Consider the following 24,169-nt stretch of genomic DNA (forward strand, 5'->3'; position numbering starts at 1 on the left):
TCAACCTATCCTACTACAACTCTCTCCAAGCATAGTTTTCTTGTAGTCTTTCGTTCTCTTTCTTTTGTATAACCCTCCTCTACCCCTTGTATAAATTTTAACAGAAATGATGGTAAGAGTTGAATTTGATATATGATTTTAGGACTTTGAAGAGCCCCAACTATAGGAATATCCTTTGATATAGATAAGTTTTAGAGGATAAAATTTGGAATTAATTGTAATTTTTTTGTAAACTAGTAATTGTAGGGCTTTACCCTAAAGATATCCCTTTCAAAAATTCTCGAAGGCTAAACAAAACCCAAGCCTATGAGGGGGTTTAGAAATAGTTTTCAACTAGCAGTAGACACGCATCGGTTAATACCTCACTAGTTGTTACAGTTCTCAAGTGCAAATATGCTTTTAATCAACCTTGTTAGCTCCATTTTATAATACATGTAAGACCTGTCAATTTATTCCCCACTCGGTATGGGACATAGGGGACAATTTATACAGTCGACGACGACAATAATTTTGTTTGTATTACATTTATATAAATACAATGATTATAATAACCATTGAAAGAAGCTCAACCTCAATGTTAATTGACCTCAAAACCATATTCATCAAGACTGACAAATATAGATTCATACTCGAAAATTCTTTCGTGTTTACCCGAGCCTGTAACGATTTGAACCTGAGAAACTAAATTTGAAAAATTTTAAATTGAAAAGAAAAATCTGAGTTGAAGAAATTATGAGTTCAAAAGAATTCAAATATGATAAAACCCAAATCTCAAAACAGGTTGTGTTGGCAGCATAAATAAGTGTGAGCATCTGAAATCATTTATTCTACTAATTCCTACTTGGTGTAATGCAAAATAGGTGTTCAACTTCGTTGACCAGCTCTAATTTCTCGAACATTGACAAAAAGGATGTGGCATAGGCCGACAATTAGAAGTCTTTTAAGTATAACGTCTATGCCGCGTTTTATCTTGATGTGCCAAGGATTGTTGGAAAATAATTCATAATTTTAAAATTTTGAATGAGAAATTGATTTAAATGTTGTTGAATAAAACATGGAACTAATTGTTGGTTCATATATGTACAGACGTGTACAATGTGAATAACGTAAATGTTCAAACCGAACATGCACTCCGTGGACTTGCAGATATTTTAACTCAAATTTAAAATATTTTTCTTAAATAAAGCATATCTTTTCAAAATTTAGTTTTAGAATTAAAAGGTTTATTTAATTTGATGCTTGAACCTATAACTTCTAGAAAAAATAATAATTTCTTTATCTATTGATGTAAGTTAATTCGTGCATATTATTTTTTAATTGTTAATATTTTATTTGATCTTTAGAATAAATAAGTGAAAGTTTTGAATGTTTGTTTTTAATTACCTCCCGTTGAGAAAATTATTGATTCAAGATGAAAATGATAGTATTGATTATTATAAATAATAAGAATAAATAAATCTAATTTAAAAATGTAATTATTATAAACAAATATGAGTATTTTGTTACGTAGTCACTATTTAAAAGTAAATTATCTTGAACCAATCAAATGGTCTTATTGTCAGAGGCGAACGTAAGAATTTTATGTTAAGGATGTGAACTTGAACTTATAATATTTCATGAGGTAAACTTGAATTTATAAAATTTTTAAGGGCAAAATAGATTTTCAATAAAATATACAAAAAATATAAAATATATGGTAATTTTATATTTTTAGGACGCGACCATCTCTGTCTAAGTCCATCACTGCTTAGCCTATAAAATAATTTTTTAAATGGTCTGAAATAATTAAAAGGTTATATATGTTTAAGATTTTTTAATTTATTAAAACGTAAACATTTTATAAATATTACTATTTAGATCCCGAATCTCTAATAAAATTAACATTCATTTCTATCACTGACTACTTGTACAATAATAAGAAAATTTAACATAGACACACAAGGCCGCATAAATAGGCCCGTCTCTTTTACGTCCAATTGGAAAGAAGAAAAATCAGAAACCCAAATGAAAGCTCAACCCACGAACTTACCAAATACCTAAAGAATTCAGAAGGACTTTTCTGTGTGGAGATCTTTCTAGAAGCACAGATCTTTCTAGATTTCGCTAGCCGGGGTTGGACACTCAATTACATAAACTCGCTTAGAACTTTATAAAATAATAGGGAAAACCCTAAATAAACAAAATCAATTTTGTTATGAAAAAATCGATAATTCACACGTACCCTCATTAATAAAACGCCCGTAACCCTCTTTCTTGGCTCCGTGACGTTGTTTCCATAGTACTCTCTCTGGAACGTATAAAAAATTTCCAGTACGCCTATATCCCCCCGTCTTCCCTTTGAAGGTATGGTCGCCGCCCTTTGCTCTTTACTGTTTCGTCGATTTTGTTGATTGTTGTTGGTGCATTAACTTTTTTTCCGTCAGGAATTCGTAGATCTGTTTAGTTCTAGATTAGACGCGTCGGTCGAGTATTTTGTTTTGGAAAAATTCGCATTCATATCTGTTTCTCTTCAGATTTAGCTGTTTCCAGAGGATCAGGTAGTTTCATTATTCGATTTCTAACATTATGATTCTTTTGAGATGAAAAATAGCTCATTTTTAAAAGATCTTCCCTTGTGTTTTTGTGTATTTCTTCTTCAGATTCAACTCCCTTTCTCGTTGGAAATTCTTTGATGTTTAAAGTAGTTATTTTAAGTTGTTTTGAACGCTATTTCGAGTTTGTCATCGCAAGCAGTTTTCATTTCTGGTTAATTTTATTTAAAGGAGGCGTGTTCATTTTGGATTGATATGTAATTGTAAAAGTTTGTGTTTGTTTCTAATTGTTTGATTCATGTATGTGCATTACTTGCATTATTTAGTTTTTTTTTCCAACTGAAGTGTTGCAATTTTAACTTAAAATGGGAACTAAAGAGGGGAATCTTTGTTGTATGTATTAAAGAGTAATCACCTTATGAGCTCAAGCCCATGGAAGTTGACATGGAATTTTGAGCAGCAATTTGTTGCTCATAAAAAATGGGTATATACTTATATCACCGCCGTTGATGTGATGTGTTACTAATTAATTGTGCAATTATGGTGTTCCAATTGCTATATTTCGTGGCTCCATGAACTCAAGCCCATTGAATTTGACATGGAATCTTGAGCAGTGTTTTTTTTTTTTGCTCACAATAAGTGGGAATATACTTTTATCACTGTGATTGATGCGATATGTTATTTATTAAATGTGTGATTACTACAATAGGTTTCATGCTTTAATATTTATATTTATGTGTATATTCATACGTGTAATCTCATTGCCTTGTTTTATTGGATGCCAGATTGATTTTATTTATAAAGTAAAAGTTGTGTAATTTCTGCTGAAAATGAGCGTTGTTGGGTTTGATTTTGGCAATGAGAGCTGCATTGTTGCTGTTGCGAGGCAAAGAGGAATTGATGTTGTGCTTAATGATGAATCAAAGCGTGAAACTCCAGCTATTGTTTGCTTTGGGGACAAGCAGAGGTTCATTGGTACTGCAGGGGCAGCATCTTCTACGATGAACCCTAAGAATTCAATTTCTCAGATCAAACGGTTAATTGGCCGTCAGTTCTCAGATCCCGAGTTGCAAAGAGATCTGAAGTCATTGCCCTTCAATGTCACCGAGGACCCTGATGGTTATCCTTTGATTCATGCTCGGTATTTAGGTGAAATGAGAGCTTTTACCCCAACCCAAGTTTTGGGAATGGTTTTGTCGGATTTGAAAAGCATAGCTGAGAAAAATCTGAATGCAGCTGTGGTGGATTGCTGCATTGGAATTCCTGTTTACTTTACCGATCTTCAAAGAAGGGCAGTCTTAGATGCTGCTACAATTGCAGGCTTGCACCCCCTTCGCTTGATTCATGAAACGACAGCAACAGCACTGGCTTATGGTATTTATAAAACTGATTTACCTGAAAACGATCCATTACATGTTGCCTTTGTTGATATTGGACATGCTAGCATGCAAGTCTGTATTGCTGCCTTCAAGAAGGGGCAACTCAAGATCTTGTCTCATTCATTTGACCGCTCTTTGGGTGGTAGGGATTTTGATGAAGTTCTGTTTCAGCATTTTGCTGCAAAATTTAAAGAGGAATATAAGATAGATGTCTTCCAGAATGCTAGGGCTTGTATTAGGCTTCGGGCAGCTTGTGAGAAGCTGAAGAAGGTACTTAGTGCCAATCCTGAGGCTCCTTTGAATATTGAGTGTTTGATGGATGAGAAGGATGTTAGGGGTATCATCAAGAGAGAGGAGTTTGAGCAGATCAGTGCTTCAATTTTGCAACGTGTGAAAAGGCCACTTGAGAAAGCTCTTGCTGATGCTGGACTTGCTGTTGAAAATGTTCATATGGTTGAGGTTGTTGGCTCGGCCTCTCGTGTTCCTGCTATGCTGAAAATCCTCACAGAGTTCTTTGGTAAAGAGCCTAGGCGCACAATGAATGCTAGTGAATGTGTTGCAAGGGGCTGTGCTTTAGAATGTGCAATTATTAGCCCCACATTCAAAGTTCGAGACTTTCAGGTAATTTTCTTTAAGTTATTGTGATAATTTTGTTGTTGTATTGTGTGTTATCTCAGCTGTGCATTTTGATGGTTCATTATCTAGAATTTGATTGTATTGTGGTATGTTTTCAAGCTGTTACTTTTCTTTATTCCCTTGATGCAAGATTTTTTCTTGCACCTTTTTCATTCCTCGTATTTCCATTGTTGTTGCTCCATGTTGTATAGTCAGATGCTTGTCCTTTTTCCTCCTTTTGCTGTATTTTGTGCTCAGCTGACCTCTTAATACCATTTTATTTGAAAAGGTCAATGAGAGCTTCCCGTTCCCAATCTCACTATCATGGAAGGGTTCTGGTCCAGATGCTCAGACTGGAGGAGCGGAACAACAACAACTGGTTTTTCCAAAGGGAAATCCGATTCCTAGTGTCAAGGCTGTGACATTCCACAAATCGAGTACTTTCTCCGTTGATGTCCAATATTCTGACGTTAGCGATTTGCAGGCCCCAGCAAAGATCAGTACTTACACGGTAATAAATTCATAAACCTTAATCGAACTCTTCTGATTAGCCTTTCCTCTCTTTTTATTTCAGCATGAGGCTAACTTGCTTTTTTGTTCAACTTTTTTTATTTTTTATAACTTGTGGCATTTGTTAAATGGCAGATTGGCCCGTTTCCAACAATAAGAAATGAACGACCAAAATTGAAGGTCAAAGTTCGTCTGAATTTGCATGGGATTGTGTCCATTGAGTCGGCCACAGTAAGTAGTTGTTGAATTAACTTCTTCAAATTTAATTACATCTGAAGTGTGATTCTTCTTTTTTGTCACTGTCCTGACTTATTGTAATTTTAGCTCTTGGAAGAGGAGGAAGTTGAAGTTCCAGTTTCAAAGGAGCCACAAAAGGATGATTCTAAGATGGAGACTGATGAAGCACCTACTGGTACTGCTGCTCCCAGTGTCAATGAGACGGATGTTAACATGCAAGATGCCAAGGGTACAGCTGATGTAGTAGGGACTGAACGTGGTGTTACTGAGTCTGGTGACAAGCCTGTGAAAATGGAGACTGATACTAAAGTAAGTTATTTTTCTCTGTAGTATATGCATGAACTGCCAGAGTTGGTGGTTCGGTCATCTGAAGGCAGGATAACTCCTGATTCAAAATGTTCGGTGTGATTGGTACTTATGTGGAATACTTTTGGGGCCCTGGTTTCTTGCATGATTTGGTCGGTTGGTTTATGTTTGCTGTTCTGCCTGTCACATAGGTTGAAGCTCCCAAGAAGAAGGTGAAGAAAACAAATGTCCCTGTGGCAGAGTTGGTCTATGGTGCAATGTTGGCTGCAGATGTTCAAAAGGCTGTGGAGAAGGAGTTTGAAATGGCTTTGCAAGACAGGGTTATGGAAGAAACCAAGGATAAAAAGAATGCTGTTGAGGCTTATGTATATGATATGAGGAATAAGGTATGATGTTGTCTACTTGTTTTCTGAAGCCTAGAACTGTTTCTTTGCTATTATGATCTTAAAACTAATTATTCCTTCTGTCATCACTCTTCAGCTTAGTGATAAATACCATGATTTTGTTACTGCTCCGGAGAAGGAAGAGTTTATGGCCAAGCTTCAGGAAACTGAGGATTGGCTATATGAAGATGGAGAGGATGAAACAAAGGGTGTTTATGTTGCCAAGCTTGAAGAGCTTAAGAAGGTGATTCTTGCTCTTCTTCAGACTTCTCAGGTTGATTATATACATCATGTACCTGACAGATTGTCTTGATTTTGAAGCAAGGGGATCCTATTGAAGAACGTTACAAAGAGTATACTGAGAGGGGAACTGTCATCGATCAACTTGCTTACTGTATTAACAGTTACAGGGAGGCTGCCATGTCAAATGATCCCAAATTTGATCACATTGAAGTTGCTGAAAAGCAAAAGGTGGATGCTTGGTCCCTTAACACTCTTCACTCGCTTCTGTTAGTTATTGAGATCTAATACTTTTGGTGTATTGCAATTAATAGGTGTTGAATGAGTGCGTGGAAGCCGAGGCCTGGCTGAGAGAGAAAAAACAACAGCAGGACCAACTTCCCAAGTATGCCACTCCAGTTCTCTTGTCAGCTGATGTGAGAAAGAAAGCTGAAGCACTAGATAGGTATCACCACTATTTCACATGCTTAAGGTTTTGTCCTCGTGTATCTGATATCATACATGTTCTTGTCTATGTTTGATATGATGCCTGGTTCTGAGATATAAACATGCGGTAAACAGGTTTTGCAGGCCGATAATGATGAAACCTAAGCCAGCTAAACCAGCCTCGCCTGAAACACCGGCAACCCCACCACCCCAGGGAAGTGAGGGTCAGCCCCAGGATGCAGATACCAATGCTAACCCAAATGCAAGCCCCAACCGCAGCAATGTGCCTGGTGAAAATTCAGTCCCAGGCAGCAGTGAGGCACCTCCGGCTTCTGCAGAACCAATGGAAACCGACAAGTCAGAGGGTGCTTCTAGTACTGCTTAAATCATTAGCTTGGTTGGTGTGCGTTCTTATGTATGACCACTATTTTCGAGAAAGCTGGAGACCAACTCTTGATCCGTTTGGATACGTTATCGGTTGTGTTATTTAGGGTCATAATTTTGAATTCGTAAAGCCCTTCACTTTGAAGACCGAGTCAATAGAATCCTGGTTTTATCAAAGAGGGTTTTAAGAGAAAAAAAGATACCCCTATTATTATGGTTTCCTTGCTAACATTGTTTTTGTTAGTGGGAGGCTAAATGTTTAGGATTTTGTGGTCGGATTAGTAAGTAATCAACATTTCTGCTGTGGGTACTGTTAGTGGGTTTTCTTCAATTCAGATTTCACTTTATATCCGGATGTTTAGTCTTTTGATGTATTTGGCCCTCAACCGAGGTGACCGATGATTGAATGGTTTTGCCTTCCAGATTTTCCAATTTTTCGAATATATTCCTGAGTACCGAGTTCTTTTTCATTGTCCTATTTTCTCTTCCGTTTATTCTAGGTAAGTCTATTCTTGGTTTCTAAATTACTCAAATTTTACCATTAATTTTTTTATTCGACAAAAGATGTGGGTTTTGCCATGCTCTCTTTGAATTTCGAAATCAGTTCCTATCAAAATAATATAGTTACATAGGATGTGGTTTCTAATTTTGAAATGATCCGGTTGAAGAATAGAACCAACATGATATTTTTTTTTAATAAAAATCAATCCACTGCATTACCTTCTCATACAACACCAAGACATCTAAGCACTCAGCCATTCACCTCAAAAAACCAATGATGTTTACCTAAGCACGGTATCTTGTTTTTTTCCAAGTTTGAATGCCGGTGAAAGTAACTGCCAAAAGCACGAAAGAATCGCAGGTGAACTAAAATTACACAAGGTATGACATATAATTTTTTTTATATATATATATATATATATATATATATCATAAATAAAATTAATACTTCATATAAAATAAAAAATAAAATTCACAAGTAAATCACAATATTAAATTATCAAATCTCAATACTCAAACAATAAATTGAGTCTAAAACAATATTAAACAACACAAATCAAACATTGCTAAAATATTATGAGATCCAAATTATTCCTACTAAGTCGGTGGATAAAGAAATAAGTACTCCAATATTTATTCTTTTTTAGTACCTAAACTTTATTTTTTTAAATCGTACATAACTTTTAGTTTAAGTTACAATTTGATATCCCATTGTTAAATAATTATAGATCTATTGACATTATACTTCTTACTTTTACTCGATGATATAACATTATTTTATTATAACACATTAATATTACCGTAATGTATTTAAGGTTAGATATTATTTTGAAAAAAATAAAGTTTAGATACCAAAACCATACAAAAATAATAATTTATGTACTAAATGAGTAGTTTACCCAAGTCGTTTTTTATTCTTTCTAATTTTTGTCGTTGCCCATTTTCAGCCTCCTCCAGCTGATGGAAGCTCATCAATGCCTCCTCTTTTATCTACCTCCTTTGACTTCCGTTTCAACTCGGTAATTCCATGGCGAATTGTTTCTTCCTTCACTTATATATGCTGATCGCTTTCCGCTTCAAATAATCAAACCCCTTTTGTTTCTATGGATCATAGAAAAGGGTTTTCAGATTCCAGCAAAATCAGCAGCACCTGCTGCATCCTCGCCGTCGAAACGCTTACTTCATTGAAACTGTTGAGTACTCCTGAGTCCTGACCGGGGACGCATGTGATAGTCACATGCTGTCCCCGAAAAGTCCCCCGCTAAACATCGAAACATCCCTGAGTTCATTCAGTCGTACTCAGCCACGTGTCACGTCCCCGGTACGTATCCCAGCCGAACATATCAGGTACTGAAACGTGGGAATCAGTGCCATCCCAGTGCTTCATAGATGACAACCGTGTTATTATTGTCTATCATGATAACAGTTTCCAAAAGGCTCCCATATAATTGTACAATATTTAGCAGTCAAAATCAGATGAATGTCATTAAGAAGATAACTGGATTTTTTATTACACACTAGCATTCTCGGCAGATACATCATTTGCCTCATAGTCACCGCCCTGCATTTTCGCGATTTCAGCTTGCGCTCCCTCCATAATCTGCCTCTTCTGCATTTCCATCTCTGTGTGAAAATCCATTCTCATCTTCTCTAATTCCAACATCTGCTGCCTTTTATTATTCTCAATCTTTTCATATATGTCGCTAAATTTCTGAATTGAATCTGCAAGCAGTCTGACCGAAGAACCCTCACCAGATTGCCACCCCAACCTTCTCTTCTTAGGTGGCAGTCCATCTGATACATCCTCTTCGCCATCAGAGGATTCAGAATTTGCTGGACTATCCCTCATTTCATCCAAACCATTTGCACGGTTCAAATAAACCCGAGGGTTCATGAATACATATTCACCCGAGTCGAACCCACAAGAGAGCTGGCCCTGCTGTGGAGGACTTGACATCAACATATCCATCTTCTTGAAATAAACCCATTTGCTAGTGGTAGCACCGGTGCCTGCCAGCATGGCCTTCTCCTTTTTATATTTCTTCTTCAATGTATCCAACCGATTCCGGCATTGTGTCTCGGTCCTTTCAATCTTTGATATCTCTGAAACCTTTTCTGCCACTTCTTGCCATTCCTCGGTCCGAAGACTCTTCCTCCCACATCGCAAAAAGCGGTCACCCCAGGCATCTAGCAAAACAAATGTCTCATGCTCAGTCCAATCCGCAAGAGAATTCCTCCCACCATATGAGGGCTTTAGCACCGATGGAGCTGCAACTGCCACTGGGGCAGGTACTCGAGGAGCAAATTCATAACTCGACACCAAACTCTTCAATTTCCTCTTTTTTGGATGCCTCTCCAAGTCACCACCTTCATTATAATCATCCTCATCATCTTCCATCAAGTCATCATCATCGTCGTCATTATCATCCACACCTTTTCCTACATACCGAACACCATTAATTTGGTTAAGATTTTCCTCTTCCTCCCCCAAATTTTCCCCTTCATCGTCGACGTCTTCGTCGTCATCAACATACTGATTCCTTATCGGTCTAGAAAAAGGAACATTTCTTACGGGAAGCTTTTGGCGATTTGAAGAACCATAACCCTGCCGGTGGCTAACACGATAAGGATTTGGAGGATAACTAACACCACCCTCAATGTCATCCATTAAAATAAAAAAAAAACTCAGCTTAACAATGAGACAACAGTGAAGTAGCCCTAACAAAATCCAACCAATCTTAAAAAAGAACTTCCAATTCCATATGCTTCCCCTACACCTTAGGGTTTCCAGTTCCCAATTTGCTCTTCCTCATTCAATAAATCTTCAAGAACAACATAAAAGCCGTTATAGTTTCACCAAAAACAATCCATTCTCATCAACATTCCTAAAAGCCTTGAATCTTTTCTTGTAAAAGGAAATAATTTGCAAAATTATGCATCCACCTTTAAAAGATCAACTTTTTTCTACACTAAATCATGCGATTCTCAATCTTTCAACACCCAAGTTCACAAAATCAAACCCCTCTAGGTTAGGTTACCAAATGCAGGAAAAAAAGGTAATAAATTCCCAACTCCTTTCTTTTACTTTCCAGCTTTTGGCCACTGATTCATCCTTCACCCACCAAAACAAAGATCAAATTCCAATAAAACCCTTATAAGATCAATAATTAAGAAAACGTTATAACAATTCAGATTCCAGCTAGAAAGAAAAAAACAACAGCAACCCAATCAAGATTTACCTACCAAAGTTCTCGAAATGCCCAGACGTCTACTAAAAATAAAACTTCAATTGAAGCTCCAAGAAGCATCTAGCTCAAAAATTCATGGAGATTGAAACTGTTCATTCCTGTTTCTCTTGGGAAGGTGATTTGAGACGGAAGGGGAGAAAAACAAGCTGTGGTTGTGGGCGGTGTAAATAATAATAATAATTGGGGGGATAAAAAGAGGATTGCTGCAACTGTACGCCTCGTTATATTCGTAAATTTTTTGGATAACAGGCCTTGATATTTACAGCCTTGATATTAAAAGACGACTTTTATTTATTTATTCTTTTACCAATGACAACTGAATTTTATGAATGATCTAAATTAAGATGCATCAAAATAGGATGATATTTGCGATTGTATCTGTGGGACGATTCGGAATGAAGTTCATACGACTTCTGGTACAACATTTGGGTTCCATTAGTGGGTTTATTGGCTCCTCATTTTATTGGTAGTAGCCTTCCAACTCCTACTAATGTTGCCTCCCTTGTGAATGAATCGGGGAGTGGGATTTGCTAAAAGTCCTAATCCCGGATCGAATTATCAGACTTCTCATGGCCATGAGACTGCTGACCTGTATTGTTGGGGACGACACTCCTGGATAGCGGTGGGAAGGTAATAAACATTTCTCTACTCGATCCGCTTATCGTTATCTTCAAGATTATAGTGCTATGGTTTCCAATAGTAACTGAGTTTATTTGGCGCAAAGAGATCCCTCAAATAATTCGTGCGTTCCTATGGCTTGCAAGAGGACAAAGGCTCCTAACGAACTTGAAACGACATCGTCGACACCTTACGACCTCCTCTTTATGTCAAATTTGCAAGATGGGTGAAGAATCTGTCCTTCGAGCTTGTCCTGTGACCCGCAATATTTGGCCGGCGTTGATCCCGGATAATAATTGGAATGTGTTTACAAATTTTCCCTTCGAACCTTGGCTGATGCCAAACCTCCGTGCTTGGGGTGACTTCCCTAATCCGAAAACTAATGGGAAATAAGCATAATTTTGTTATTAGCCATTTTCCGTAAACAATTGCGTGGAGATTTATCGTCTTGTTCTCTTCTCTCATTAACTTTGCTCTTTCCGAAACATAAGACAAGTACGAATCAATCATTAAATTTTTGTTTTCTCTCGTAAAAGCTCAACTCATATTGTCTAAACAGGGACCATATACATCAAATTTTATATAAGTTATTAATATGTTTAAAACGATTTAAATATATGTTTTTGAAGTTAACGGAAAATATAATACTATTAGTATGAAATGATGTTAGAAGTCACAACGTTGACTATACATTTCAGGCATCCATTGAAAAGTAAACAAAATAACCAATAGTTGACGCCCAATTCAGTAGCCAATTGTTGTGGGATCGGGATGGGCTGATTTTGAAATTTTTTTATTTATTATTTTTTTGGTAGGCTCTTAGATATTTTTTGTATGGTGGTAGATAATGTGTAGTATTTACATAGAAAAAGCGTGCACTTGTAGCATTGGCTCTCCCCTTGTCCTCAATGAGTGTTATCACTTCAACTACAACAGGGTTCGAGAGCTGTTAACGAAACAAATGGCCATTTTCGTATACTATCAATATATTAAATTAATATTCCATATATTATCTATATATGAATCTCATACTCGTTGATATATCAAAATTCGTTATCTTCTTAAATATTTATTTGAGGAATATTTATTTATTATTTTATTTATTGATGAAGCGATAGAATATGATATACTGATGATGCATGGTATTTATGCAACAATCATACAATTTATATTAAAATATTATATATTGAATTTTCCTTTATTGAAACAAACTTTTTATATTAACCTAATGTAATTTGCCGATGGAGAGCAAAGGTCACGTTCTATTACAAATCCATATTACCATTTTTGTTAGAGTTCTGTGAAATTCCAGACATGTTCTGTCTGCATGTTGGAATTCTGGCCAACAACATTAGGTACAGGATTTTGGGTTAGACCAGATACAGCAGGCATTCCAGATTGTAAACCAGCAGATGCAATGTTATTTGGAACACTCTGGGATAACAGTTGTGCTTGAGATTGATTACTTTGTAATGAGATAGGAACTGATTGTCCCTTACTGCGAACTTGGCTCTGCATGCCTTGAGAACCTATCCAAGATATTTATAGTCAGGAGGATAAGTTGGAGAAGAACCCCACAAGAACTGAATCGAAAAACATTTAGAACAAGATGAACAACAAAAATACCAAAACATCAACAAATTAAAACATGCAAGACAGTTGAATAATACAACGAGGAAGAAGAAAACAATGAACAATTATTCCTAGCACATGCAGAGGTCCATACAGTGCTATTCAGCAGCAAAAGAACAGAAAGCACAAATACATGAAAAGAATTGTACTCACATAAAGAAAAAAAGCAAATTCTTGATATTACCTGGATCAGGTGGTTTGCTGTTATTCCCTGTGTTGGGTATAGCATTCTGAGACTTGTACTCCATTGTAAGCATCTTCAAAGATGATTCTCCTTAGATAATCAGTCTGAATACAGACAATAACATTAAAATCAACAAGATGACTTGCTAAGGAGTCTGAATGTGTCATGTTCATGCATATTCATAAAGAAAACAAAGAAACAGAAAGATACAAATACATGCAAAACAACAATGCATCCAAGCATGTTAAAGAATGCCACTTTCTATGATTACCTGACTGGTTGCAGTTGCAAAAATCTTTTCCTCGAACCTTAGCAATTTTCCTGAGTTCATTTAGACCCTCTTCACCAGAAAATGGAAGGTGCCTCTTCAGTGTATCCATTCTACATACACAAGACATTGCATAAGTTATTGACACACAAACATGATATCTTTAAGAATCTTCAAATGCTAAGGACCAAGTTATCAGGTACATAACACAATCAAATGAACACTAACCAGGATATTATATGAGCACCAAAAAATTTTCCTATATAACGTTTCTGGACAGTCACATTTAAATATAAAAAAGCAACAACATTGGATTTAACAAAGTTCCCCCGATATAAAAAAGTGATTGTCATGGCCTTCATACATCACCTACATTCAAATAGAGAACAACCATAATTTTCATTGTTCAGACAATGAAGTAGAAACTAGAAAGGAAACACTACTTAACAGCAATAAGTTTTTTAATGAAAAGACATAATTCAGTCAGTAAGAACAAAAGAAAACCAATTCATAGTGCTCATGAATAAGAAAACAGATCCCAAGCTTACAAGGAACCAAAGAAATAAAAGAAAATATATTTATTATTCAATCACATAAATTCATTAAATGATGCGTCCCGATATGTCATATAAAGTTGGGCCCATTAGCTTAATTGCGTCAGGTTCCAGATATGCTGCCCGTATATTGTGCCCCGGGTAAGACTTAAGAACAAGATTTGATTCTCAAGCCACGTATTTACAAAAAAAAAAAAAAAAGCAATTTGGAAAAGGAAATAAACCGCTCTTAATGGGAATGTTTGGTTCATAACAATACTAATAGAGACCACGAAACAAGCCACGAAATCTCAGTAAGTTAGAAACAAGCCGCGAAATCTCAGTAAGTTAAAAATAAGTGTATTTAGACAAAAATAATACCACAAAATTCACTTACATCTTGTTGACTATTCTTTGTCGTGAATCTGGCTGCAATTGGGCTCTCCAATCACCTGAATCCATGGGCGGCTCTCCACTGGGAGGAGTAGACCTCTAGTTATTGGTATCCATCTAATTCTGACAAAACTTCCAGATTAACTTTTTGTTATAACTTATGGATCATGAAAAAAGAAAACTAGTAAGTTTGGAAACAAATCCCTCAAGTATACAAAACATTTGACAAAGTTCTTTCAAATAATGGCTTCCCTGCCCCATTTTCAGTTTCAATCTCTTGATAAGAAACTCGGGGCAAAAACATGGTTATTAATATGATCATTTGTGGCATCACTTTTAGGCCTTAACAATGCAGGATAAGTTACCAGACACTCACAGACAACCTACAATTGAACATGATCTTTCAGTACTGCAAACCATAATTTTGACAATTAGCTATCATTTGGTTGATAGTACTATTATACTAATAGTAATACCAATACAAGAATTAGGTAACCTTCCTTTGCTTTCTCTTTTTCTGTCCTAGGCCATTGGCCGTTCGTAGAACAAAGAGACTAACTCACTAAAACACCACTACCTTGTTTGGCAACTAAAAATTAGCACGTAAATGGCAAACGTATCTAATATTCAACTAATTGCTACGAAAAATTGAAAATTTTACCTCAACGAAGATCTCCTGATCGCAACAGAAATATCGGCAGAGAAAATTCCTCAAGGATTTTTCTCAAAAAACCGAATTTCCAGATTGAACCAAACTCAAGAGGCCGATTCTCTTCGATTGTAAAGAAAGGATTAGCTATTATTAAGTGAAATAACGAGGAAAATCACGCGACGCTTATTTGTTTGGTTGAAAACAAAGCAAAAGAAAACAAGGGAAGAAGTAGAAGCAAGAAAGTATAGAAAGGTCGTATATTATATAGACCGCGGTGGATGGAAAAGACTTTGGCGATAAGTTTTGAAACTTAAATTTCTTTGAAGTGAATTTGATTCTTGGACTCAATTTGATATTTATGTTAATTTTTGTTCCATTTGAATCCCTAACTAAAATTATTAACTAAGATTACTAGTTTACTTCATTTTAATTTTATATGGTAGAACCTATGTAAATTTTTTTGATAAATAGGGAATACTACTGTAGGCCTCGTTAAATTTTGTTCCTATTGGCTCCTCATTTTATCGGTAGTAAGCTTCCAACTCTTATTAATGTTGCCTCCCTTATGAATGAATTGGGAGAGTGGGAAGATAATCCCTGATCGCATTATCAAACATGTCATGGGCATGAGATCGCCGACCTGTATTATTGAGGTTGACACTCTTGGATGGCGGTGGGAAGATAATAGACATTTCTCTACTCGATCCGCTTATTGTTATCTTCAGGATCATAGTGCTATGGTTTCCAATAGTGACTGGAAGTTTATTTGGCGCAAAGAGGTCCCTCAAAGATTTCGTGTGTTCCTATGGCTAGGGAGAGGACAAAGGCTCCTAACGAACTTGGAACAATATCGTCGACACCTTACGCCCTCCTCTTTATGCCAAATTTACAAGATGGGTGAAGAATCTGTTGAACATGTCCTTCGATCTTGCCCTATGACCCACAATATTTGGTCGGCGTTGATCCCGGATAATAATTGGAATGCGTTTATGAATTTGCCTTTCGAAGCTTGGCTGATGTCAAACCTCTGTGCTCAGGGTAACTTCCCTAGTCCGAATTATAACTGGAACATGATTGTCCCCACAATAATTTGGCAACTCTGGAAGCGTCGGTGCAGTGTGTTATTCGAAGAAAATTAGGTTGAGAAGGACAATCTGATGTTTCGCTCATGGTAACTAGCAATGGAGTTTAAAGCTAGTAATATTACTAGGAAAACTAATGAGAATGGAGGAACTCAACTTCCTTGGCAAAAACCCCTTGAAGGTTGGGTTAAAGAAAATGTTGACATGGATTGTAAACCACAAACGAATGATGTTACTGGTGGTGGTGTGCTTCGCGATAAGAACGAGAATTGGTTGTTTGGTTTCACTAAAAGTTTGGGAAGTTGCTCGATTTTTATGGCTGAACTATGGGCTGCTTATATAATGCTTTTGCATGTGTGAAGAATGGATTTTCGCATGTTGCAGCTATGAAATACCTACAGAGGAGTGGGAAGAATGTTGTAGCCATGGCATGAGTCAACTGCATGGGTATTGTTAGAACTAAATGATGAGATGTCAAGTTGTTATAGATGATTCCAGAATTATTCTGTACGTAGGTTTGTTATAAATAAGGTGATGTTGCACATTTGTAAGAGAGGAATAGAAAATATCTTTGTTAAGAATATTGTTATTTTGTTATCATGGTATTAGTCGCTTGTGATTGGGGATCTGTGGCTGTTTAGTGCTTCCAGTTTTTCTTTGATGGCCAGCGATAAGTCTAATTTTGCTAACTCCAGCACCGGTGGTTCCTCTGATTATCTTGGTGGTAAGGTGTTTACCAATAAAAATATTAGCATTACCCTTGATGACTTCAATTTTTACTTTGGAAACAATAGATTCTTTTAGCAGTACGGAGTCATCGTCTTGAAAAGCTTCTCACCGGCGCTCTCCAGCCTCTTCTTGCTATAATTCTTGGGGATGATGGTACGATAGTCGAGAATGAACAATATGAGGTGTTTATGGCCCAGGACACTGTCTTGGCCTCGTGGTTGTTTCCACCATCAATCCTTTTTTGCTTCCTCAACTTGTCGGCACTGAGACTGTCGCCGATGTTTGGCAAACGATTAATCAGTTCTTTTCCAGTAAATCAACCACCACACTTATGAACATCCACTACAAGCTTAAGACTGTTAAGAAAATGGAGCTTGGGATGAGAGCTTATATCTCTTAGGTTAAAGAAATCACTGATGCTTTGGCTGATTGTGGGAGCCCCGTTTTAGAAATTGAGAAGATTGCGACCCTTCTTAATGGTCATCTACCAGAGCATCGTTCATGTATTGCCATCATCACTGCAAGTCGAGAACCATTTACCCTTGAAGGCGTCATTTTTGTTCTAGTCGATGCAGAAACTCAACAAATTTTTTTTATCATTATGATATTCATATGAGTGCTAATTTTTCCCGTGTTTCCCTTAAGTCCACAGATGATGATCATCTGGATAACTTCTACACTCCCATGAACTATGGTCAGGCCCAGAATTTTCATGGTGGACGTGGTCGAGGTCGTAGCAAACTTCAATGTCAACTCTGTGGAAAAATCGATCAACTGGTTGATCGTTGCTGGTACCGGTTTGATAAAACCTTTCTCGGTGTCTCTGTAACACCCTCAACTCATATCCGACCCGGATACGAGTCCAGGATGTCACCTTGACTAAACAAAACAATACTTAAAAAAACCGATAAAACATTCGAACTTATTTTATTAAAAATACCATAATATACATATATTAATACAAGTTTATCAAAATACTCAGAGCATACACAACTTAACCCTTTAGTTACATGGCAACATCCATTTACATAACAAAATGACCTACTGATTAAGTTGCTTCTGATCTGATAGTTGCAGGAGTAATGTTGTCCAGCTGCTTAACCTCGATCGTCTACCTTATCGGATCCTACGTGTGAAACATTCACACGCTAAGTCATCGACTTAATGAGGCAATATAACAATATCAATAAAAATATAAAGGAATTGGCAAAATGAGATGGGTTGCAATAATAAAATGTATGTAAACAATGCAATAACCATAACCATGTTTCTTACACATATACTTTTCAAATTCACATTCATAAGTTCACCTTATTAAGTTCATTATCCCATGGTACCATACTGAGAACCTAAGGTATGTGAGTATTGTGAGGTTGTGCACTATGCTATCACCACAGATCGTATAATTGCACCGAAGTACCACGTAGAATTGCACCGGAGTGCCACGTAGAATTGCACCGGAGTGCCGCGTAGAATTGCACCGTAGTGCCATATAATAATGTCCATAAGGACCACATATCATTCATTAAGAATCATATACATATACTAGGGATCAAGTATGTGTCTCACAAGACTTCACACATGTTCCAAAGAATATATATATATCCTGAAGGACCTCGTAGACCCTCTACCCTTGGCATGCCAACTTTACTTATATTTCTCATCTACATAACATGGGCTTTCACCATTCACATAATTTGTATCACGTAGACATATTATTTTCATACCTTTATCACATAGACATATAACTTTTTCTTGTATATTCATGTAACATAATGCATATGGTATGAATTAATGCATGTATCATAATATGAAATGCGATCAGGAATCAAAATATTGAATCTAGACTTATCACAAGTCTAGAACTGAATAGAATTCATATTCATGCTATACATATGCACTCACCTAGATTTCTTTGTCTTTTCCTCGATGAATCCTACTTGTCGATTGTTCTAGAACTCGTTTAGGCTCGATATCTACATAGTAATTCATTGATACTTATCAGTATACTAATTAGTATATTCTAAACTATAATTTCTTAGGCTAAAAGAAAAGCCATTTTCATCTTTTAATGGAGGTATGCATCGATGCACTACACCATGCATCGATGCATAAATCCTATTCGATGTTTGTATTTAATGGGGTGCATCGATGCACTTCATGTGCATCGGTACACCTTGAACAATTTCTGGGATTTATCCTTGATGCATCGGTGCACGATGAATGTGCATCGATGCACATTACCCAGAATTGTCATTTTAGCACGAAAATCTCTTCTTAGTCTACTTAACACTTTATATTTCACCTCTTTTTATATCCTTAACTTGCATACTCTTACTTAAACTAATTATTATCCATTCCATTCTTTTAAAACTTAGAAATCTCATTCTCCATGTAGAGTTTAAGAATCTAACCCAAATTCCAACATGTTCTAATTTGAATTCTAACACTTCATACTTCTTAGTTAGCTTTATGACAAGTCAAATCCCACTTCAAATTATTATTATGAGCTCTAATCCAAGATTTCACTTTTCTACTTCCTTTCTTTGATTCTTCATATACTCCTCATTTTATGGTTTTAAGATAATCTAAGCTTTCCTTAAGTTTAGTTATCAACTAAGGATCAATAAGCAACCTTAAATTCATCAAGAATTTGATCACAACAAAACTCACCTTTAGCTTGGCTTCACGACAAAGAAGAAGAAAGAAGAAGAAAGAAATATCCAGAACCTTGTTTCTCTCATTAGCTTTCCACGTGGTTTACTAAATATCCTTAAGAAACATTTAATTATTTTCTTTGTCAAAAGACTCATTTGCCCCTTTAGTTCCCCATGCTTTGCTAATTGATCCTACACCAAATATTTCAATCAATTCCTTCAACTTTCAATTTATCAACTTTGATCACTAAATTTTAAAATTTCACAATTTAATCACTAACCCGATATGGAGGATGTTACAGTCTCTACCCAAGAAAACAAAGTTCGCTCAAACGATAAGTCCCCATCAACTAATATGTGTCCTTACAATGACTTTCGTGAATGTGTTGTGTCTTCTCTTGGAACTACTAGACGGGGTCGTGGAGATGGTAGTAATACTGGCACATAGTTTATTGACTCAGGTACTACCCACCATGTCACCGTTGATGAAGCTGTCATTTCTAATGGGGTCGATTATATCGGTCATGGTAAGTTGATGGTTAGGGATGGTAAGTTTCTTCAGATTTCCAAAATTGGTCATTCTACATTACCCACCTCGTCTCATTCTTTGACCTTATCTGATGTGCTTCATGTTTCATCTATAACTAAAAATCTTGTATCAGTTTCAAAGCCTTCCATATTTTCTTGAAATTCCATGCTCGTGATAGTGTAGTATACGATGAAGTTTTCAGTGCTATTTTATTGAACGAGAATGAGGTTAATGACTTATACGAGTTTAATTCCAGTAGTTTGTTGTTTACAGATTCTAGTCCAAAGGCGTTTATTTCAAAAGGAGTTGGTGTTGACTATAATATGTGGCATAATCGTCTTGGTTATTATTCTCATGTTGTTTTACTTCAATTGAGAAATACATGTAATGATGTTAACGTATATAGTTTAAATAAAACTCATCTTTCCTTATGTGTTGCATGTCAAATGGGAAAAGGGCATGCACTGCCTTTTACTAAGTCTATAATTGTTTATGATTGACCATTCCAATTGGTTTTCACTAATCTATGGGGTCTTAGACCCACTCCATCCAATGGATTTAAATATTACTTCATGTTTGTTGATGCCTACTCTCTCTATACGTGGTTATATTTGCTTCGAGATAAAGGTCAAGTGGTGCAATGTTTTCAACTATTCAAACAACTTGTCCATACATAGTTTGGGGCCAATATCCTTACTGTTCAGAGTGATTGGGGCGGGGAGTATTGCCCATTCATTCATCTTCTTTCACATAAAGATATTCAACATCGCCTTACATGCCCCCACACTTCCCAGCAGAATGGTATTGTTGAGAGGAAACACTGTCATGTTATTGAAATTGCACTTACTTTGTTGGTATGTGCTTCTTTGCCAGTAAAATTTTGGTCCTATGTTGTTGTTATTGTTGTTCATTTGATCAATCGGCTTCCTACTAAAGTCCTAGATGGTTAATCTCCATTTAAGCATTTGTTTGGAAACAAACCCTCGTATGATCAGTTGAGAGTTTTTGGTTGTTGTTGTTTCCCGTATACTCGCCCGTTTTAATCTAATAAGCTTGTTTTTAGGTCTGTATCGTGTGTGTTTTGGGATATAGTACTCAACATCGAGGTTATTAGTGTTTGGCGAAAGGCGGTTGATTGTATATTTCTCACCATCTAAGCTTTGATGAAGGTATTTTTCCATATACAGATGACGACATACGTAACATTGCACCCCAGACTCTTTTGAGTTCAAGCAAGTCGTTGTTTGTTGTCCCAGGTGCCACATCATGTAACACCCCCAACCCATACCCGTCCCGGATACGAGTCCCATCCCGTATGAATAGTATTATATTGTATAAATAATACTATACTGTATGAGCAGTACCGTGAACAATGCTACAGTGTATTGATGCACTGCTATAGTGTACCGATGCACTACTATAGTAACTTAAGCTCAACTTATATAAAACTCATAAATATTTAAGCTTTCATCAATATAAAATTATTATTTACATTTATACGTTTAAAACATTACAAAACTCAATCATATGATTTTACAAAACTGATTACAACATATCAGATTCAAACATTAGTTTACATGCCAACCACAATCAGTATTACAAAATACAGACTATTCATTTCTTTTCTTATCTGATCTTTGGAAAGGAGAAACTGACATGTCTTGCATAACTTTTATTAATCTTCCTATTCTCGGAACCTACGTGTGAAACAATCACCCGCTAGGTCGTTGACTTAGTGAGGCATATAAAACATATAATAGAAAACATAGAATATTTCAAATAACAGAATGCATACATGTACATATATCATAATTATCAACATCATTATCATTAACCCATTTATCATATGATCTTATACTTATCATTTATGTGTATCATATAACATATATATAATTTCACAAAGAAACACATATAACATCATATAATTCCTGTGAAACATTTCATATCACCAAAAGCATATACATAACACATGTTGTATTTGTTATTATCTCTTTATTGGCCCATAGTACACTTGTGAGAACTAAAGATATGTGAGTGCATTGAGGTTGTGCACTTATGTTGTCACCACAGCTCGTATGGGGTCCCACTAGGGGCATATAAAATTTGTCCCAAATGACCTATGTATTTGTCCAGAAGGACCTCTGTCTACTGTATATGTCCCGAAGGACAGCGTAGACCCTCGACTCTTAGCATGCAAACTATACCTATAGCTCTCGTATCATATAACATGGGCATTTTTTTCTTATGCTTCATATATTCATGTACTCATATCATCTCTTCTATCACATATCACATGTGCATATTATCATCCATTTTATATCATATAATATATGTCCTTTGAATACGTTCCCATATCATCTATCATATAGCTTATATCATTTCTCATGTGTTCATGTAAACACGTGTATTATATCTTATTCATATATGTTCGTATATACATCATATAGCACATAGAATAACATATAAACTTATACATGTATTCATGTACATACTTTCATATATTCATGTAATTCAGAATCACATATAATAACATATGACACATATACCGATTTTCATGTACTCATGCACATATAAAATCACAAATCAAATAACATTATAGGAGTCACTTCTTACTATAGTAACTCTGTCACTGGCTCATCGCAAGCCAATGTTTGTTCGATAACATAAGTACAAATTAAACTACACTCACCTTGACACTTTATATATCCAAATCCACTTCTATAATTTATCCCTTTGGATTGATCCTAACTTTGCAGTTGTTTCAAAACTTGCTTGTGCTCGATATCTACACAATCATACATTTTCCGAGACAATTATCAGAAACCTAAACCTTATAACGTGTATTAATAACTTAGGATAATTTAATAAACCAAACTTCAACTTTTCCTTTAGAAGTGTACCGATGCACTATGGGTGCATCAGTACCCAAAATAGCTTCAAAATTTTCATGCATCGATACCTGCCGGTTTGTATCGATGTGTAATACCCCCAACCCATACCCGACCCGGATACGAGTCCGAGGTGTCACATTGACTTTTCAAAATTTGACTCTTGACAAAATTCAAAGAAAATTTAAAACTTTAATTAAAGTAAAAGTAGTTTATTTACATAACTTGACCACAATAACTAAAATTAATCAGATCATATTAACTCAATCCTTTAGTACATGCCAATTATATTCAAAATAACCAAAATCATTTAAATCATCTATTTTCTGATCTGAAATTTGTAAGGGAGATGTTGACCTGTCTTGCTCTCTTAGCTTTTCTTCTAGCTTTCCGAAACCTACATGTGAAACACTCACACGCTAAGTCGATGACATAGTGAGGCAAATAAAACTTATAATGCACTTAATAACATTTAACAATGCATGCATGTTTCATTCTATCATGCTATACTAAATCACCTTATTTCATCATAGCATACAAAATCATATCAGATTACTTAACAAAATATACCTACATACACATAAAGCATCATTAACAGTTTATCTTTTAATCACATACTTTTATACTTAAACCCCTTAATCAAACAATTTACACACACACAACATCATATCATTTCTACAACATTTATCATATCACAAACATATATTTGTTAATATCTCATGATTAGCCCATGGACATATGTGAGAACTATAGGTATGTGAGTCTATAGAGGTTGTGCACTAATGATGCCACCACAACTCGTATAATTTCACCGAAGTGCCGCGTAGAATTTGCACCGTAGTTCCATATAAGATTGTCCATAAGGACTACATATAAATTTCTTAAGAATCATATACATATACCAAGGATCAAGTAAGTGTCTCAAAAGACCTCATACATGCTCTAAAGAATACATATACGTCCTGAAGGACCACGTAGAAAATTCCTTAAGAATCATATACATATGCTAAGGACCAAATACGTGTCGCAAAGGACCTCATAGATGTTTCATATGATACCTATATATCCCAAAAGACCGCATAGACCCTCGACTCTTGGCATGCCAACTATACCCTAATGCTCTCAAGACACATAACATGGGCACTATCTTTTATATCCTTGCACATATTCATGTAAACATATCACATATTCATATAAGCTCGTAGCTTCATTCACACATACATGTAATCACGCAGTTCACTTAC

General features: G+C 35.9%; 2 protein-coding genes, 1 long non-coding RNA gene and 1 other non-coding gene across 5 annotated transcripts; 1 reads left to right on the forward strand and 3 right to left on the reverse strand.

Annotated features, from left to right (window-relative positions):
- Window positions 1-246: 246 nt before the first annotated feature.
- On the reverse strand, window positions 247-395 carry LOC120212620. The gene has a single exon (XR_005524720.1). It is a non-coding gene; the product is annotated as a U4 spliceosomal RNA (small nuclear RNA).
- Window positions 396-2,197: 1,802 nt separating this feature from the next.
- On the forward strand, window positions 2,198-7,154 carry LOC120212463 (heat shock 70 kDa protein 15-like). Of its 2 annotated transcripts, none has more exons than XM_039210754.1 (10): window positions 2,198-2,343; window positions 3,317-4,531; window positions 4,815-5,036; window positions 5,171-5,266; window positions 5,360-5,581; window positions 5,770-5,964; window positions 6,059-6,205; window positions 6,283-6,432; window positions 6,516-6,646; window positions 6,763-7,154. In XM_039210754.1, exons 2-10 carry the CDS (start codon window positions 3,362-3,364, stop codon window positions 7,010-7,012), a joined length of 2,583 nt encoding a protein of 860 aa, XP_039066685.1. In that variant the 5' UTR covers window positions 2,198-2,343; window positions 3,317-3,361; the 3' UTR covers window positions 7,013-7,154. The 2 variants fall into 2 exon arrangements, with proteins under 2 accessions (XP_039066685.1, XP_039066686.1); XM_039210755.1 differs by having other exon boundaries at window positions 2,330-2,343; window positions 3,336-4,531.
- A 1,404-nt stretch (window positions 7,155-8,558) lies between these two features.
- LOC120212464 (trihelix transcription factor ASIL2-like) lies at window positions 8,559-10,636 on the reverse strand. Its single transcript, XM_039210756.1, has one exon. It carries the CDS (start codon window positions 10,178-10,180, stop codon window positions 9,023-9,025), a length of 1,158 nt encoding a protein of 385 aa, XP_039066687.1. The 5' UTR covers window positions 10,181-10,636; the 3' UTR covers window positions 8,559-9,022.
- A 2,047-nt stretch (window positions 10,637-12,683) lies between these two features.
- On the reverse strand, window positions 12,684-15,256 carry LOC120212354. Its single transcript, XR_005524693.1, has 5 exons — window positions 15,050-15,256; window positions 14,393-14,511; window positions 13,466-13,575; window positions 13,195-13,298; window positions 12,684-12,907 (listed from the first exon to the last, which is right to left on the reverse strand). It is a non-coding gene; the product is annotated as an uncharacterized LOC120212354 (long non-coding RNA).
- Between the last annotated feature and the right edge of the window lie 8,913 nt (window positions 15,257-24,169).

The sequence above is a fragment of the Hibiscus syriacus genome, unplaced genomic scaffold (genome assembly GCF_006381635.1).
Source record: "Hibiscus syriacus cultivar Baekdansim isolate YM2019G1 unplaced genomic scaffold, ASM638163v2 tig00110013_pilon, whole genome shotgun sequence".
Lineage (NCBI taxonomy): Eukaryota > Viridiplantae > Streptophyta > Magnoliopsida > Malvales > Malvaceae > Hibiscus > Hibiscus syriacus.

What these genes read in the sequence shown, in the direction of transcription:
- LOC120212463 (XM_039210754.1), top strand. Translation starts at nt 3,362, where the DNA reads ATGAGCGTTGTTGGGTTTGATTTTGGCAATGAGAGCTGCATTGTTGCT. An exon ending in TATATGATATGAGGAATAAG is followed by an intron (nt 5,965 to 6,058) that starts GTATGATGTTGT and finishes ATCACTCTTCAG; the next exon opens with CTTAGTGATAAATACCATGA. An exon ending in AAGTTGCTGAAAAGCAAAAG is followed by an intron (nt 6,433 to 6,515) that starts GTGGATGCTTGG and finishes TGCAATTAATAG; the next exon opens with GTGTTGAATGAGTGCGTGGA.
- LOC120212464 (XM_039210756.1), bottom strand. Translation starts at nt 10,180, where the DNA reads ATGGATGACATTGAGGGTGGTGTTAGTTATCCTCCAAATCCTTATCGT.